At 46.4% G+C, this 19,736-nt stretch overlaps 1 protein-coding gene across 1 annotated transcript in view; it reads left to right on the forward strand.

Moving 5' to 3' along the window:
• The first annotated feature begins 5,991 nt into the window (after positions 1 to 5,991).
• The window catches only part of LOC135900264 (uncharacterized), a 35,777-nt gene continuing 22,032 nt past the window's right edge, over positions 5,992 to 19,736 (forward strand). The window contains exon 1 of the mRNA XM_065429700.2: positions 5,992 to 6,206. Coding sequence (XP_065285772.2) covers positions 6,123 to 6,206 — 84 coding nt within the window. The 5' untranslated portion in view covers positions 5,992 to 6,122. The remainder of the gene's footprint in view (positions 6,207 to 19,736) is intronic.

A 19,736-nucleotide genomic window follows, 5' to 3' on the forward strand; every position in this document is an offset into this window, starting at 1 on the left:
AGGAGGAGCAATATGATGATGACAGACCAGGGCGCGACTTTATTCACGCTCGTTTCCGAAGGGCCCGTTCACAAGCCTTGAAGCCAAGCCCGCGTTAATGAAAAATTCTGAGAGTGCCTTGATGGCTCAATCTGTTGAAATGGAGTCCGGCCAAGGAGCTATATATAGTAATACTTTTGCCTGTTGCCAATTGGGGCTAACAAAAGGGCAGCAAGCACTGAAATGATACATAGTCGACTTTGAAGGGGCCAAAAACAGCTTGTTTAAATACCTACACTTACAGTAAACCCTTTAAAAAAAAGCAAAGAAAGAAATGTTGGCATTCAAGCAAAGCTGGCATCTTCAATTCGGTTTCGGTTTATCTTTTTAACTGTTGAGGCTTCAGCCGTAATGCACAAGCCAGAGGTCAGTGATATCAATGACCTTTTTTTTAATATTGAGTTTGCACGAAGCAACAAAAGTACCCTACGCCACACACATGTGTCTAATGTATTTGTTTACTTTGATGTTAGCGTGCTACACATTGCAAACTTAAATAACTTTATGAGAGCTGTAGTCTAGCTCCTCCACGGTTGATGAGGTGGAGTATGGAAGAATAAGGAACAGTAAAGAAAATGCAAGAACACAATCATCATCATCATCATCATCATCATCATCATCATCATCATCATCATCATCATCAGCCTAGTTACACCCACTGCAGGGCAAAGGCCTCTCCCATACTTCTCCAACTACCCCGGTCACGTACTAATTGTGGCCATGTTGTCCCTGCAAACGTCTTAATGTCATCCGCCCACCTAACTTTCTGCCGCCCCCTGCTACGCTTCCCTTCCCTTGGAATCCAGTCCGTAACCCTTAATGACTATCGGTTATCTTCCCTCCTCATTACATGTCCGGCCCATGCCCATTTCTTTTTCTTGATTTCAACTAAGATGTCGTTTACCCGCGTTTGTTGCCTCACCCAATCTGCTCTTTTCTTATCCCTTAACGTTACACCCATCATTCTTCTTTCCATAGCTCGTTGCGTCGTCCTCAATTTCAGCAGAACCCTTTTCGTAAGCCTCCAGGTTTCTGCCCCATATGTGAGTACTGGTAACACACAGCTGTTATACACTTTCCTTTTGAGGGATAGTGGCAACCTGCATGATTTGAGAATGCCTGCCAAACGCACCCCAGCCCATTCTTATTCTTCTGGTTATTTCAGTCTCATGATCCGGATCCGTGGTCACTACCTGCCCTAAGTAGATGTATTCCCTTACCACTTCCAGTGCCTCGCTACCTATCGTAAACTGTTCTCTTCCGAGATTGTTAAACACTACCTTAGTTTTCTGCAGATTAATTTTCAGACCCACCCTTCTGCTTTGCCTCTCCAGGTCAGTGAGCATGCATTGCAATTGGTCTCCTGAGTTACTAAGCAAGGCAATATCATCAGCGAATCGCAAGTTGCTGAGGTATTCTCCATCAACTTTTATCCCCCTTTCTTCCCACTCCAGGTCTTTGAATACCTCCTGTAAACATGCTGTGAATAGCATTGGAGAGATCGTATCTCCCTGTCTGACGCCTTTCTTTATAGGGATTTTGTTGCTTTCTTTGTGGAGGACTACGGTGGCTGTGGAGCTGCTATAGATATCTTCCAGTATTTTTACATATGGCTCATCTACACTCTGATTCCGTAACGCCTACATGACTGCTGAGGTTTCGACTGAATCAAACGCTTACTCGTAATCAATGAAAGCTATATATAAGGGTTGGTTATATTCTGCACATTTTTCTATCACCTGGTTGATAGTGTGAATATGGTCTATTGTTGAGTAGCCTTTACGGAATCCTGCCTGGTCCTTTGGTTGACAGAAGTCTAAGGTGTTCCTGATTCTATTTGCGATTACCTTAGTAAATACTTTGTAGGAAACGGACAGTAAGCTGATCGGTCTATAATTTTTCAAGTCTTTGGCGTCCCCTTTCTTATGGGTTAGGATTATGTTAGCGTTCTTCCAAGATTCCGGTACGCTCGAGGTTATGAGGCATTGCGTATACAGGGTGGCCAGTTTCTCTAGAACAATCTGACCACCATCCTTCAACAAATCTGCTGTTACCTGATCCTCCCCAGCTGCCTTCCCCCTTTGCATAGCTCCTAAGGCTTTCTTTACTTCTTCTGGCGTTACCTGTGGGATTTCGAATTCCTCTGGGCTATTCTCTCTTCCACGATCGTCGTGGGTGCCACTGGTACTATATAAATCTCTGTAGAACTCCTCAGGCACTTGAACTATCTCATCCATATTAGTAACGATATTGCCGGTTTTGTCTCTCAACGCACACATCTGATTCTTGCCTATTCCTAGTTTCTTCTTCACTGTTTTTGGGCTTCCTCCGTTCCTGAGAGCCTGTTAAATTCTATCCATATTATAGTTCCTGATGTCCGCTGTATTACGCTTGTTGATTAACTTAGAAAGTTCTGCAAGTTCTATTCTAGCTGTAGGGTTAGAGGCTTTCATACATTGGCGTTTCTTGATCAGATCTTTTGTCTCCTGCGATAGCTTACTGGTTTCCTGTCTAACGGCGTTACCACCAACTTCTATTGCGCACTCCTTAATGATGCCCATGAGATTGTCGTTCATTGCTTCAACACTAAGGTCCTCTTCCTGAGTTAAAGCCGAATACCTGTTCTGTAGCTTGATCCGGAATTCCTCTAGTTTCCCTCTTACCGCTAACTCATTGATTGGCTTCTTGTGTACCAGTTTCTTCCGTTCCCTCCTCAAGTCTAGGCTAATTCGAGTTCTTACCATCCTATGGTCACTGCAGCGTACCTTGCCGAGCACGTCTACATCTTGTATGATGCCAGGGTTCGCGCAGAGTATGAAGTCGATTTCATTTCTAGTCTCACCATTCGGGCTCCTCCACGTCCACTTTCGACTAACCCGCTTGCGGAAAAAGGTATTCATTATCCGCATATTATTCTGTTCTGCAAACTCCACTAATAATTCTCCTCTGCTATTCCTAGAGCATATGCCATATTCCCCCACTGACTTGTCTCCAGCCTGCTTCTTGCCTACCCTGGCATTGAAGTCGCCCATCAGTATAGTGTATTTTGTTTTGACTTTACCCATCGCCGATTCCACGTCTTCATAAAAGCTTTCGACTTCCTGGTCATCATGACTGCATGTAGGGGCATAGGCTTGTACCACCTTCAATTTGTACCTCTTATTAAGTTTTACAACAAGACCTGCCACCCTCTCGTTAATGCTATAGAATTCCTGTATGTTACCAGCTATTTCCTTATTAATCAGGAATCCGACTCCTAGTTCTCGTCTCTCCGCTAAGCCCCGGTAGCACAGTACGTGCCCGCTTTTTAGCACTGTGTATGCTTCTTTTGTCCTCCTAACCTCACTGAGCCCTATTATATCCCATTTACTACCCTCTAATTCCTCCAATAACACTGCTAGACTCGCCTCACTAGATAACGTTCTAACGTTAAACGTTGCCAGGTTCAGATTCCAATGGCGGCCTGTCCGGAGCCAGGTATTCTTAGCACCCTCTGCAGCGTCACAGATCTGACCACCGCCGTGGTCAGTTGCTTCGCGGCTGCTGGGGACTGAGGGCCGGGGTTTGATTGTTGTATTCATATAGGAGGTTGTGGCCAAGTACTGCACCAGGGTGGCCAATCCTGCTCTGGTGAGAGAATGCGTTACCGGTTCTGGTCACCGGGATCAGGCCGCGCTCCAGGCCTGTTTGTGCAATTTTCTCAACACACGGTTTTTTTTTTGTATTTTACGGTGGAGAATTGCGCGGCACCGGGGTTTGAACCACGGTCCTCTTGCACGGGAGATGGATACTCTACCGTCCCCGCAGGAGTTAAATAAAAAAATTATATAATGGGGTTTTACGTGACAAAACCACTTTTTGATTATGAGGCACGCCGTAGTGGAGGACTCCGGAAATTTCGACCACCTGGGGTACAGTGTTTTAAATGTTGTTCATCTTGTCCCATCATCTTTGTCTTTAATGGTGTTAATCGTGTAAGGGTTTTCTATTCCTCTTTTCCCGTCCCCCAGAGTAGGGTAGCCAACCACACGCATTTACGGTTAACATCCCTGCCTTCTTTCTTTCCTCCCCCTAACCATGTATGGGAAGATTTTCCGAGTGCATCGTTTCCACAATATCCAGAAACAGATCAGTAAGGGAGGGGGGGGGGGGCAGTAATAAGCGCGCCTGATCCATATGTGTTCATCCACTTCCTACCTCAGCTGCATCACACTAGACCTTCAAGTTGCTCCCATTTTAGCTAGGGCCTTCACTTTTGGTCCAGTGCAATCCGGCTAACCTCAGTGTCTACATGGTGGTTGTATGACCGTTCAGGTGGCTCCTGGGCGCCCTCGTACAATCCTCGCTAGTACCAGTGGCGTAGCAACAGGGGGGGCCGGGGGGCCGTGGGCCCCGGGTGCAAGGGGCCAGTGGGGGGGGGGGGGGGGGGAGGTGTCATATACGTCTGAAGACACCCGGAACTTGATATCCTCGCCTTCCTCGACCACAGCCTACAGCCGGGGGGGGGGGGTGACAGAAGACCTATGGGCCCCGGGTGCCAGACGACCTTGCTACGCCACTGGCTAGTACGCCGCCTTTTCTTTCCTTTTGACTTTGTTCTTTCGCCAGCAACACTGTTCAACGAACTTCTTTCTTTCTTTCTTTCTTTCTTTCTTTCTTTCTTTCTTTCTTTCTTTCTTTCTTTCTTTCTTTCTTTCTTTCTTTCTTTCTTTCTTTCTCCGAAGCTATAAGCAGGATTCGGCTCAGTCATTCCAAGCTTGTGAGGGACGACACCACCTGCCCAGGATCAGACAGCGACGGTGTCCGGGGCACAGGCGAATGTCGCCTCCCCACCCTCCAGTCAACACCACACATCGATGCTCCCAGGCATAGGGTGCGGCTTTCTGGCATAAACCTCGCGACGCTGTGCAGCCAGCTTCACAAACGTTCTTCCATACATGTATTATTTAGTAAAGTGTCAAAATCACACGAACAGTGTGTTTTCTCAATTACGAATAAAGAGGTAAATGAAGGACTCCAAGAAAAGTGCGCGAGATAAAACGCTACAAAGCCAGACGACGCGTTTAACAGATTTGTAGTAGCGCTGTGGCGGTGCGCGGGAGACGTTATGATATATATGCGCCACCTTTAGCGTGCATTTTGCCTGATATAGATGAGTAATTTCAGAGGAGCATGGTCTTTCCATTTGTCACTACCATGAGCAACGCGCATAACGTCACATTCCAAGCCACCTCGTAGTGTTCGCGTTCCCAAGGACTAGGCTACCTCGATAAGGATATAGGTCCAGCTCTCCTTCAAATGTAGAGGATGAAGAATAAGATAAACGCATGCTTCAGTTACCGAACGACGCACCATGAGGCCAGAACAGCGGATAGTTAGAAAGAAGTTATAACAGCGGATAAAATACAATTAAGAATAAGCCAGATGACGAGCTAAAGGGACCCAGAGCGGCAGAACCTTAACTTTGGCGACATCAGTATTGATCACCACGCAAGCCGGCAACCACTACTGAGGTCATGCTCTCCCAGACGAAGCAACAATTAACCGGCGTGCAAGCGCAGCTAGACACACCCCTTTTTTTTGCAAGCCTGCTGATTATTTCCAAAATTAGCAACATTCTCCTCCTCGCCACGCGAGAAAACCGCGATGCTGCAACGCGCACACGTCGCGCAGGTATATCCTGTGCAGGACGTGTATGGGGTGCCAGAAAGTCATCACTGAGAGCCATTTCTACTGCCTCTCGGTTCCAGCCTGCTATTATTTTGCTCAATCCCGGTGTACCGTTCAGCTTGGCTTTCAGGTCACGACCGGCGGCAACGGACGCGAGACGTGCCGATCCACCAGGCGTTGCCATGGTGATGCACCAAACAGGAAGTGGAGCGAGTAATCGCGGTACAGGGGAAGGTAGCCTGTCCCGCTTCTTCTCAGAGCGTGCGGCGCCCCTCTACTTCCCGGCACTGCCGGAGAACGGTCGAAACCATCACCGCACGTCGTCCCAAAACACTGTACGCACGGCTCGAGTCGAGATCGCTTGATACGCCTGCTAGTAACTCTGCGTCGTGCCGTCTGGTTGGGTCGTCGTCATGACCAGTCAGTTGCGCAGGATGAGCTATTGCAGGTCCTCCGAGGAGGTGATGAACTCGGCAAAGAGTTGGATGCAGAAAGAAGTAAGTGCAACGGTGCGCTACACACCGTCTTATGGCGAATTCGGCAAATCGCACCGGTACGCACCTGGGCACCCCGACGCGCCGTTTCATCCAATCATGGTCGCACCGCAGGGCGCTCCGGTGAGCAGCGGCGCGATTTGCCGAATTCGCCAATGTTTTCAGTGCTCGCGTCGTTATCTGACATGCAACTCTTCGATGGACGTATTCTTTTTTCGTTTGGAGCTACTTGAAAAAAAAATCATCTTTTACATGCGGGTAAATTTTCCTACGTTGAAAAAAAAAAAAAAAGAAGTTTCGAGTAAGTGACACGTCACCGCTCAGTAAGTTGTCGAAGAAAAATGTGACATTTGTGAGACACTTTTTTGCCATTGACGCTCGACAAAAGTGTTTGGCAATTTACTGCCGCTGGTGCTTATACTCACGGCTAAAATGTTCCGAACGATCGAGCGGCCACTGGAGTCGAGTGAGGCGCAGAACGCCGAGCTGTATGTACGGCTATGTATAACGAAGATTCATAAATTTGGCAGTTCGTCTCCTGTCTGCTTGTAGCAAGCAGGTCGCAACAAAAAGCTATCTTCTTAAAAATACAGACTTCACAAACTTTCCTATCAGCGAATTATAAGTTTCGAGGGCGCCGTATACGGGTTTTCATCAGAGCGTGAATTACAAATTTTTCTTTCTCGAAAGTTCCTTCGCGTCTCGTTGCGGAAATCGTTTAAATTAAGTTGCTTACATAGTACGCACACATACACTGGCGTTATATTCACTTTTCAGTGGGCACCGAAGGAGTTTGAGGATTTACATTTATGCCACATCGCTATATGACAAGCATAGTTCCTGATATATGAGTTGCCGCGGTATTGGGACTTGGAACGAACTTTGATCATTTGCTTCTCTGTTGAGACGACGCTAATCTCAACAAGCGGCCGTGATTCCACCCCGAGCTTTACGCGCTGAGCCACGTGCTCCCTATAGGTTGCAGAAAATAGCGCATCTTCCTCTCCACGATCACTGTCATTCTTTCACGACCGGGCACTTTCATTTCTCGTGTTATTTTTAGTCGATAGATGGTGCCAGGGATATTCTCGTCAGTAATCCGTGGTACCATCAACATAGTGCGCATAGTTTGAAAAATACCTAGGCAACAACAAAGACATGAGCGTCTTTTCTCGCTTCTCGCTGGTCCTCTACATGACGTCATGGGTCAGAGCACGCATACCCAGCTAAAGGCTGGCTAGAATGGGTCAGCGTTGTCTATCGATGGCCGGGCTGAAGCAGTGCGTAAGAGATGCCTTAGGTGAAGGCCCTGGGCGAATTGTGGGCATTGTAAGCGTTTAGGAAAAGGCGACTGCGATGTCCTCTGAGAAATGCCAGCAGCTGTCGTCATTTCTGCCACCAGCCCCCAAAATACACTAAACAGAGCAACGCCTCAAAATTACAGCGCTAGCATCGGTATTCCTTTTTCGACGTGTAACTTAAATCGCACGCGAAATCGACCGTAATAAGAACGGCGTATCGAATACCGTGATGCACCGGCAAAAACGAATTAAACCAGATTAGGGATAATCTGATAACAGCAAACGTAAATGCAAGGTTGGGCTTGACATAGTGGTCGTGTATTACATCGAGCGATTAAAGCCGATTAGAAATTCGACTATAAAACTATAATTACAGCTTTATGTTAAGCCTCAAGAAGCAGCTTCATTTTTCGTATTCGGGCTTGAATTTGAACACGACAGCATACCTCGCGGTGCGAAACGCTTCCGACAGGGCATGGAGCTTGCGCCGGTTTCAAGAGCGGCAAGCTAAATACTAAAGGTACAGTCGACCAAAAAAGTTTACGGACCACGAGGTCTCAGAAAAGGCTAAATATACGAGCTGCCTTTAAAAGTAGCCAGTAAAACCGTACATCACAATGTTGTTCGCATATACCAGTAAAGGCTGGAAATGGGAATACCAGGCTGCATTTGGAGGCTGCGGAGATATTCCGCTTCTTGTCAAGTCTCTTGGTCCGTAAACGTTTTTGGTCAACTGTACATTCGTAAATGTAGATGTAACTCAGAGCGACCTCTCTGCCTTGATGTAATAAATCCATCCCTCTCACAAATAAATTTTAAAAAAAACGCACTGCGAGCCTGCCGCTGCAAATGCGTCGGAAATTACCATCCATGCAATTAAGCAAATCGTCGCTTACCTTCGAGCAGGGCAGCGGGTATAACGTTGCTCGCCGAGTGTCGAATTCTCGAACGGAGCAGAGCAGCTTGAGTTAACGTGCTAAATTTATTACACAACGCAGCGTGATGCAAGTTGGGCGGTCACAAGGGAAAGGCGCAACCCACTATACGGATGACATACGTATGGGCCATGAATTCAGCAGCACATGAGGGGACACGAATGGAAAGTGAATTTAGAAAAGAAAAAAACGTGACGTATAATTAGAGCTATTAGTTTAAATCTTGTAATTTGATGTTTCAATAAATGGAAGATAAATAGGCTACAGTACCAAAGGTATAACTTGCTATCTTTATAGAGATAGCAAAAAAATAAAGAAATCTTCCTCTTCTTCCCAAGAAAGGCAGATACCCGGAATTAAGGGGGTGGGGCGGGAGCAGGAATTATCAAGCGACATTTTCTTTAACCACGACAAAATAAAAAAGAAAGAAAGAAAAGAAAAAGAGAAAGGTGAACGAACCACTGCGGCCGCTTAACCGCGGTTAAGTGCAAATCATTTACAAAGTTCACGTAATGGCACCCTGGCTCAGTCAGTCTCAGACTGTGCAGTGACAGTTCACACTGTTCGGTTAAGTCTCAGAGTGTTACATTTGCTCAGTTGTAGTTGGCAAGACAGCGACGGAAAGGGTGCGGATAATGTCGATTATATCTTCAAATTCTGGCGGCTAGCCGCATTCTTTCAGGGGTGAGATGCTGCGTAGCCTGCGCGACACCGAGTAAGATTTGCCTGCAACGACTCCCCCAAACCAGGAATTCCTCGCTTAGAAGGCCGCGAAGACGGGGTTAGCGCTTGAACTCCTCAGTGAAGCTGAGAATAAAGCACTGCGAGTAACAACGAATGCTCCGTGCCGTTCCCGCATTGCCGTGACGGCTCCTATATAGGCCCGTTCCATTCCTTGTGAGCCTCGGTGACACAGCTTTCAGTCCTCAGCTGTGGTCAACGCCTTGTGATGGAGCCAGAATACAAAATACTCTTGCTCTTAAATCACGGTACATGATCATCATCATCATCATCATCATCATCATCATCATCATCAACAACAACAACAACAACAACAACAACAACAACAACAACAACAGTAGTAGCAGCAGAAGCAGCAGCAGCAGCCTGTTTTGTGTGCACTGCAGAACGAAGGCATCTTCCCTGCGACCTCCAATTACCCCTGTCCTGCGCCAACCGATACCAACTAGCGCCCGCGAATTTCCTATAATTTCATCGCTCCACCTAGCCTTTTGTCGTCCTCGATTGCGTTTTCCTTCTCATGGTACCCATTCTTTAACCCTAATGGTCCAGCTGTTATCTAACCGGCGAATTACATGATCTGCTCAGCTCCATTTTTTTTTCTCCTGATGTCAATTGGAATATCGTCTATACCCGTTTGCCCTCTGATTCAAACCGTTCTCTATCTGTCTCTTAACGTTATGCCTAGCAATATTTGTTCCATCGCTCTTTGTCAGTCTCCAAGTCATTGCTCCATATGTCAGCACTGGTAAAATGCACTGATTGTACACCTTCCTCTTCATAGATAATGGTAAGCTTCCAGTCAGGAGTTGACAATGGCTGCCGTATGCGATCCAACCCATTTTTATTCTTCTATGAATTTCCTTCTCATGATCAGGGTTTCCTGTGATTAATGGACCTAGGTAAACGTACTCCTTCACAGACTCTAGAGGCTGACTGGCGATCCTGAACTCTTGTTCCTTTGCCCGGCTCTTCATCATTTTCTTTGTCTTCTGCATATTAATCTTCAACCCCACTCTTACACTCCTCTGTTAAGGTCCTCAATCATTTGTTGTAACTCGTCTACATTGTTGCTGAATAGAGCAATGTCATCGACAAATCGAAGGTTGCTGAGATATTCGCCGTCGATCCTTACTCCTAAGCCTTGCCAGTTTAATAGCTTGAATAGTTCTTCCAAGCACGCAGTGAATACCATGGGAGAAATTGTCTCCCTGTCTGACCCCTTTCTTTATAGGTATCTTCCTGCTTTTCTTGTGTAGAATGAAGGTAGCTGTAGAACGTCTGTAGATATTTTCCAATGTATTTACGTAAGCGTTCTCCTTGATTACGTAATGCCTCTATGACTGCTGGTATCTCTATTGAATCAAATGCCTTTTCGTAATCTATGAAAGCCATATAGAGAGGCTTATTGTACTCTACGGATTTCTCGATAGCCTGATTAACGACGTGAATGTGATCCATTGTATAGTATCTCTTCCTGAAGCCATCCTGTTCCCTTGGTTGACTAAAGTCCAGTGATGCCCTTATTCTATTGGAGATTATTTTGGTAAATATTTTATATAATACTGGGAATAAGCAAATGGGCCTACAATTTTTCAATTCTTTAACGTCTCCCTTTTTATGGATTAGTATAATCTTTGAATTCTTCCAGTTTTCTGGGACCCTTGCAGTCGGTAGACACTTCGTATAAAGAGCCGCCAGTTTTCCAAGCATTATGTCTCCTCCATCTTTGATTAAATTGAGTGTTATTCCATCTTCTCCTGCCGTTCTTCCTCATTTCATGTCTTGCAAGGCCCTTCTGACCTGATCGCTAGGTATAGGAGGAGTTTCTGTATCCTGTTCATTACTGTTGCTAATGGAGGTATCCTGACTCCTCTGGGTATTGTACAGGTCAGTATAGAATTCTTCCACTGCTTTTACTATACCTTCGAGAGTGCTGACCATATCACCCTGCGTATCTTTCAGTGCATACATCTTGGTTTGTCCTATGCCAAGTTTTCTTCTCACTTATTTCAGGCTGCGTCCATATTTTACGGCTTCTTCAGTCTTTCTCACGTTACAATTTCGAATATCACTTATTTTCCCTTTGTTGATCAGTTTTGACAGTTCCGCGTATTCTATCTTATCTCTTGAGTTGGACACTTTCATTCTTTGTCGTTTCTTTATTAGGTCCTTTGTTACTTGGGAGAGCTTGCCTACTGGTTGCCTTGGTGTCTTGCCTCCCACTTCAATTGCTGCCTCTGAAGCCAGCCTCGTTACGGTTTCATTCATTACCTCTATGTCATCTTTATCATCTTTCTGTTCTAAGGCTGCATATTTGTTTGCAAGTACCAGCCTAAATTTGTCTGCTTTTGCCCGTACTGCCTCTAACTTGACCTGCTTTTTTTTTACCAATTTTACTCTTTCTCTGTTCAAATTGAGGTGAATCCTAGCCCTCACTAACCTATGATCACTGCACTTTACCCTACCTATCACTTCTACATCCTGCGCTGTGCTGGGATCGGCAGAAAGTATGAAATCAATTTCATTTCTTGTTTCACCATTAGGGCTTTTCCAGGTCCATTTTCTGTTGCTACGCTTCCTAAAGAAGTGTTTATTGTTGGAAGTTTATTCCTTCCTGCAAATTCTACCAGCGTCTCTCCTCTAGCGTTCCTAGATTCGACGCCACAGTTGCCAATTGCTTGTTCACCAGCCTGGTTTTTCCCCACTTTTGCATTGAAGTCGCCCATTACTACATTATACTGAGTTTGCACTTTTCTCATCGGTAATTCAACATCTTCGCAAAACTGATCTACTTCCTCCTCATCGTGACTGGATGTTGGAGCGTAGGCTTGTACTACCTTTAATCTATACCTCTTATTAAATTTGATTACGACTACAGATACCCTCTCATCGATGCTGTAGAATTCGTCAATGTTGCCCACTATGTTCTTATGGATTAGAAATCCTACCCCACATTGCTTCTTATCTGGGAGACCTTTATAGCAGAGGATATGTCCGGTATTCAGCAATGTATAAGCCTCACCAGCTCCTCTAATCTCACTAAGGCCGATGATATCCCAAACAATGTCTGATACTTCCTCGAAGAGTCCTGCTAAGCTAGCCTCACTCGAGAGGGTTCGGGTGTTAAACGTTGCAAGGGTCAATTTCCATTGGCGGCCTGTCCGGGCCCAGAGATTCTTAGCACCCTCTGCTGCGTTACAGGTCTGACCGCCGCCTTGGTCGGGTGCTCCACAGCTGCTGGGGACTGACGGTTATTGGGTAATTGAGCGAGTCATTTGGGGAAGGAGCGGCCCGATACTGCACCAGGGAGGCCAATTCCTGTTCTGGTGAGGGAGTGTCTTGTTGAAGCTTAGTGCGCCTTCCTAATTTGGTTGTACCTGGATTAGCATAGCCCCACTCACTCTCGGCATATTTTGCCGGTGACAGGCGTCACTCCAAGCCTGCAGATGTTGTGCATGTTAAGGAGCGCCAGTTGGCTGAAATTAACCAGGAGCCCGTCGGTATAAGGCGCCCCCATTTGGACAGCAAAATCTCGATTACAAATTAATACATTTAAACAAGTTAGAGAAGGCATACTAATGAATCGCAGCGCCGATCATACACAAGAATTAACAGCAGAAACGAGACGACAGACGAGCTCGTCTGCCGTCTCGTTTCTTCTGTTAATTATTGTGTGTGATCGATCGGCGCTGCGATTCATCAATATGTTGTACCATAACAAGTCGAAACAGCCACATTACTGCTGAAGACAGTTATCCATATTTTGCTCACATTTATTATACTGTCGCCTGCTTTCATTTCTTTTTTTCTATCTTCAAGTATAACATCAAAACGAGCACAATGCCAAAGACGGGCACACACAAAGGAATACACACGCGACTCTGACTTCCAACAAGGTCAGCATCGCGTGTCTTTCTTTCTGTGTCTTTGCGTCTTCCGCCTCGTGCTCGTTTTGCCACGAGTTACCAAATTACACAAGCCCTGTCAGATTTAGAGCCGCATTCGTTAACCGCGATTCTGCTAGCCTTACTGCTCAACTAAGCGTTCGATATTCTGGTTTTTATTAGTATTCGTTCATCACATTCACGTTTAGTGCTACTTGCACTGCTGGTTCTTATATAGTGCCACTCGATTCTTGGAATTTATCCCTCTGTCGCCAGAGCCATGAGGCCCGCTTGACATATCGCTGAACTGATATGTATATCTTCGCAGGACCAAGTACGGTCATGCAAAAAGTCGCACTAATCATTTGGGACGGGAATCAATAGTATCATATCACTCAACTGGCTTTACGGTATATTTCCGTCGTAGACTTCAACCCCGAAGATGCCTTTACTGAGAACATGGCGAACAGCTCAGATAACTGGGCAAGTGATATGAACAGGACAGATGCGTTGTGTCGGCGAATATCTGTGCTTTGCAAGGGTGTACAGCTTGGGTCTTGTTCAGTGGCGTAGCTAGGTCGTCTGGCATCCGGGGCCCATAGGTCTTCTGTCACCTCCCCCCCCCTCCCGGTGTAGCCGGCGGAAACAGGGGTGTCTTCAGACGTATATGACACGCCCCCCCCCCCCCCCCCCTGGCCCCCTACACCCGGGGCCCACGCCTCCGCTCCTCCCCCGGTGCTACGCCACTGGTCTTGTAGATGAGACATGTTAGCTAGTATTAAGCGCGAAGTTCTTGAGACGGGTACCATCCCTAAGAATTTAGCGCTATACAATTTGTACTGTTCGTATCACGTGACACGTCGACTGCGCTGCTCGCTATACATTGAGTGTAAACCAGCTAGCCCAGAAGCGCTATTCTGGACACAGTCACAAATCTACGCTCCAGCAACGATTTTCTCTGGACAACAGAAGCCGACCTTGAAGGTCATGCTTTTGCTAATCGCATGCGCCGCAAGCGATACGTCGTACACACCATGTTTTGGAGTCCAGCAATTGTCGAATTTGCCATCTCTTGTCAGCTACAGTTGGCCCACAGCGCCGCTATGACCTTTCTGATTGGCACAAAACGTCGACATTGCGCAATTAATTTGAAGCTATGGCGGAATTTGACTGTGTCCAGAAAACAATCTCTGTTTGAAACACTCGTGCATTTACTGAGGCCATTGCACGATTACACGTCAAGATATCTGACAATCAGGCCTGCTTCATTTCGTAAAAAAAAAAAAGTGCGATATAAGCCCTTGAGTGCCTGAGTGGAGGCGTGACGTCGCAGACGAACGATGAGACAGTGCCGCCCTATTGTGCCGACTCCAGTGGTACCGGAACTGACATCTCCTTTATCACCTTCGCAGCTGAAGGATAGACGGAATAGACTAAGAAATCGCAAGGTTGCAGTGATTTGAAGAGATTGGATGCAGCAACGCGCTCGCATTCTCTCCGCGACGCATGTCATACCCAGTACGGTCTCTCTATGCACCTCCTTTCCCTTACAGCGAAACTGATAATCGCGTTTCGCGTCCGGAAAAAGGACAAGTACGAGAAATTGTGCACGAAAAACTGTCCACGCCGATTGTAAGGCAACAATTTTCAATTCAATTTCAATTTATTTGCTTTAAGACAGATAAATACAAAAACGCGTGGCAAAAGCATCTGGGCCATTAGCACTTTTCAAGTTCAATGTTGGTGGTTGGTAGTGCAATTAGTCGGATTTGCTCTTCTTTATTATGTGTCAAACTCTTTAGCATTATATGCTGAAGCTTAATTTCGACTTTAATATCTCAGTGCGTGCATCATTTCGTCAGTGTGTATCCCTTACCTGTTCATCTGTTTACCTGCTGCTCATCACAGACTGCATCGCGGCCTCGTGTGTGTACGAGCTCTGTGTGGTGCGACTTGCCTTCGCTGTTTCTATATGTTGGTGTGTGTATAGGACTGTGTGCTGTATATTTTTGGACCTAGGACGTTGCTTCGTGTGTGTGTGTGTGTGTTTGTGTGTTTGTGTGTTTGTGTGTGTTATTGTTTGTGCGTGCGTGCGTGCGGGTGTGTGCGTGTGTGTGTGTATGCAGCACGCTGCAGCCCATTCTTAAATATGGCGCCCGCTCACTCCGTAAGCCGGAACTGTCGTCACGCGGAACCCATGTATTCTTTCCTTTATTTTCATTGAAAAAAGAAATAATGGAAGTTACAAAGATTTTGGATGATCAGGAGGGTTGCAAGAAGTTATCAATGTAGCGCTCAAATTGTAACGCGCTGCACGGAACACAGGCAGCCTAAATCTATGAACGTGTATATGAGAGCTAAACGGGTCAGATTGTAACGTAACCTAGCTGGTGCACAGGGAACATTGCACAACCTCCACGTGGGCTTATTAGGATAGAGTCACAAGGAAATGACAAGGCATTAAAACGCCATGCAATAAGATGGCATTAATCATTTTAAATACTATCGCTATCGGCAGACTAACAAGCATTTGTTGGGAACCCACCTCGGTTCCAAAAAAAAAAAAAAAAAAGAGCAGGGGGCAATGCCCACTACGTCGAGGCAAGGCGAAGTGATGGACGGTGGCTACACATTATTGAGCTGAAACTCAAGACAGCCATAATGAAATTCCGGCGCGCGCCGATTTGAGCACTGAAAATCGCTTCATCAATTCGAAAATCTATGACTAAGTACGTTAACCAGTGAGGGGCGCACTAATTAAGTGGCAGCGGAGGAGGAGAGGTCACGTACGTGAGCAGCACGTGTCGAGCAATGTCCAGAGTGCTCGGTGCTTATAACGATAGCGTCATCTTTGGCGGGGAAGTGCGCCAGCTTCGCTGGTCTGTGATCAGTGATACCGCCAAGTCGGAGATGCTTGCTAAGATCTTTGTGGTCGGGGTGAAATATTACTTCCGACGTGTACACACTCTCGTTATATTCGATGGCGGCAAAAGCCCTCATTATTCTTTTTTGTTTTTTAATGCGTAAGCATTTCTATGGTCACCCAACGAGAAAACTGACCGTCCGTCCCTCCTTCGCGTAAGACGGTCGCTTTCAAAATAGAGCCAGCCAGCTGTGGAAGAAGACGACGACGATTGCGCGAGCAGTGGCACGAGCACGTCTCTGTGACCACGTGACGTGTGCAGTCGGGCACGCACAACGCAGAACTGTGAAGCAGCAGCAGTGGCTTCACAACGGAGCGTCATGTATGGATGGATGTTATGAGCGTCTCCTTTGGAACGGGGCGGTCGGTTGCGCCACCATCAGCGCACGTGGCGCCGCCACCTGCGGTAGTAAGCTTGCCTCTTCAGTTCACGTTGCGCCGCCTTTCGCAGCAGTTCGTGTCGCCTCAACCATCGTGGCCTCAACGCTGTCACATTTACCGCAGTGGCGCCAAGACGGCCGTTGCCATTCAGTGAAGATGAACGGAAACGCAGGAATGCAGAGTATCAGCGTGAATACAGATTACGCCAGAAACAAATGAACCAACGTCTCGTGCAGGTCTCACTTAAGAATTCGGTGTTGAAACCGCGCTTCTCCGCTTCACGATTATTTCACGGCCGTTCTCGCAATACCAAACACACCAGCGCACGACCACTCAACACCAAGTCATTACTACGAAATGCCTGCGCGCATCGTTCAGATAACTCCCTGAGGAGATTCTACGCGTGTATTCCTTTTTTTTACCACATCTCGTAGCATAAACGTATAACCGGTGCGATTAACAGGCACCGACGTCTCCTTGTGTGCGTAAAAAATAACATAAAAATAATAAAAAAATAATAAAAAATAATTTCAACTTCAACTTCTTTATTTCACATTCGTTCCCCTTGCAATGCAAAGGTAAAAAAAAACTTTGGACAGGAACAAAAAGCTACGGCGATGTAGCGTTACGGTGCGAGGCGAAGTAAGCGGTGCATTGTAATGATTACGCGCGCTCCTTTTATTTTTATTTTTTACAGCTTAAAATTTTAGGGTATTCAATAGCAACAAGTTACCACAATGGGCATGCTGAAGAATAAAAAATAAAAAGAAGGAACACTTCACCTGAAGGGTAAGAAGAATGCGGCTGTCAAGATATAAGGCCGCTTTAGTTTATTTACGTAACCACAACATTCGAATAGTATAGAGTAGTTTGTATACGTGGGTCGTCTGTTATGGGACACAACGCCTCATTCATATTCCATCCGAAGCTACTTGAACGTTTCTTTCACTTTGTGAACAAGAAGAAAAACAAGTGGGCGATGCTGCGTTACGCAGATATATATTAATGAAAGTTTAGTTTGCAGCTCATCATGCCAACTTAAACCGCTCTGCGTGCTTGAAAATACTAACGTTGTGTTCTCCTCTTGGACCATTCCTTACTCTTAGAAAGAAAACCAAAAATAAAGAAACTGACGTCACAGCTCACCTGAAAGCTCTGCGTCGCCTTGAAGGAACCATTGTCGCTGCCCGCAGCTTATTCCACCCGAAACTGGAGCTATCGCAAGCACACGGAAGCAAGACGACCGTCAAGCTACACAGGTCTAGCCTACCACAGCGGTCTGTCAAGCAATTTTCACCATCAATGGATGGTCGTCTGCTTCTGGCCGTCTGCTTCAGCTGCCAGAAAAACCAGTCCGCGTGTAGCTCACCCGAGAGCTGCTGCTAATATAGGGAGCCCGTGCTTCGAAGCTGCGATCTCGGAAAAGCGCTGCTGGTATCTCGACGGGACTCCAGCCACCATGCGTCGCCTTGCAAACATAGGCTCTCGTGTGGCACTCTAGAGAAAAGAGACAACCTCGTTCCCGAGGAATGCCGCAGGAAATGAACTTCCTCGCCCAAACTTATAAGCCGTTCCGCCACGTTATCCCGACAAGCCCCATGGTCATCGCCGTCCGATACGGCGAAGTCGAAGGCCTCGCTCACGATGTATTTAATCACTCGTAGATTCAGCAGCGGCATATCCGCGCAAGGACATTGTAGCCATGACACGATATCCCCGGAAGACCGTGCCTAATGTCCCGGTCCATGCAGTCAAAGCAACTGCATCGAAATTTATCAATCAGCACTAACCATGAAGCTGTGCGACTCGTTCTTTGATCTCGCGCCTTAGTGATTGGTCATCCCGCGCCTTGGTGACTGCCCCCTCTCCCACCCCCTTTGGTGGCAAGCCATCAGTACTCATTCCGATCGATTCTATACTTCGGCCATGTTTTTTTTCGCGCTGCCCGCTATGAGTCAAAGTCAGTGCCACTAAGTCAATTAACTGTGCAGATTATCAAGTGCATGCATCGCTAGATGCACGTTTCCCGAATGATCTCCTCGCTGCAGGATAAATAGGCAATGGTCCCCTCCGATGTGCAGGAAATACCGCGGACGAAGAAAGAGAGCTAAATGGAAGCTTAAGATGTCAACCCGGGGGCTTTGGTACTTCACATGAGATTTTTGAATTGGCATGCAAGCGGGCAAGAATATAAACAAAAGCGACTATGAAATTAAATAATCTAGGATATGAACAAGGGACTTACAAAGGGTCAAGGAATGTCTTTAAATTCTGATTGGCGTAAGTACAACAGCATAAGCCTTGCAGCTCGGATTGCTAAGGTATGCACGAAGGTAACGAAGGCAACAACGTAGGGCAATTGTGGCACGATGCGTCTGCGGCACAACAATGTTTCGGCTGCAGTAGCCGGCATCAAAAGCCTTTCAACGGTGTGAGCAACAGACAAGATTTACAAAGAGCTTGCTCAAAGAAACGGCGCTCGGGCAGTTTGAATGAACAAGCCACGCACGTGACAACCGACTCGGGGTGCGCGAACGGTCTGAGCTCTCTGCTTAGCATCCCGACGATTTACGTATTTGCTGTCCGTGAGTTAGAGAGTCCCCGAAGAAAATCCAATACGTTTGCACAATGCAGACGCGTCATTCGATTCCGCACCCAGCGCGGAGACGCGAGAACATTTCAGGCTCCGTTCTCATTAGCCATTTCTCTGCGTCGTTAAATACGTTTAGTTCTTTGTTCTTCATTACTGGCGCGTGCTATGTTACCGTTATTGTGCTACGAGAACTGTAGCTTACGGTAGCGATCGCTGTTCCTTCCTTTTATGTGTTTGTCTATTGATGATCAAGTTGATTTTCCACGTGCCAATAAGAAATCGGATAATAATTGCATCGGAGGCCTAGCAGGTGATTTACGACCCGCTTACACTGAAGCTTTCTTTTCTTTTTTTTTTGTATCCAAGGATCATCGCCGTTTTTTGAAATCTTCGCAAACGACGCACCGATATATAGCAGATTTTTGAGAAAGTAATACATATATGGGGGGGAGGGGGACCGACAAGGAAACGCCCAAATTTTATAAAACTATAAACCATGAAATCGGAAGTTTTTCTATTCAATGACAGACATGGCTACACATAATGACATCAGTGTTCTTCCTCCATATCTAGAATTTCTATCGTATAATAGATGATCGTGACCAAGGCGGGAAAAAGTGGCCTGCTTGTGGTGTTGTAAAAATAAAACGGGTACCGTACAGGATTGTCAGTTATTTGCGAGGGACAAGACCTCGTACATTATTTCTTTTGTCTTTTAACATTATTTTAATGGCACAACCTGCAGTGATTTTTTTCCTGTACCCACTGTCGT

This window comes from Dermacentor albipictus, chromosome 1, assembly GCF_038994185.2.
Source record: "Dermacentor albipictus isolate Rhodes 1998 colony chromosome 1, USDA_Dalb.pri_finalv2, whole genome shotgun sequence".
NCBI classification, from domain to species: Eukaryota; Metazoa; Arthropoda; class Arachnida; order Ixodida; family Ixodidae; genus Dermacentor; species Dermacentor albipictus.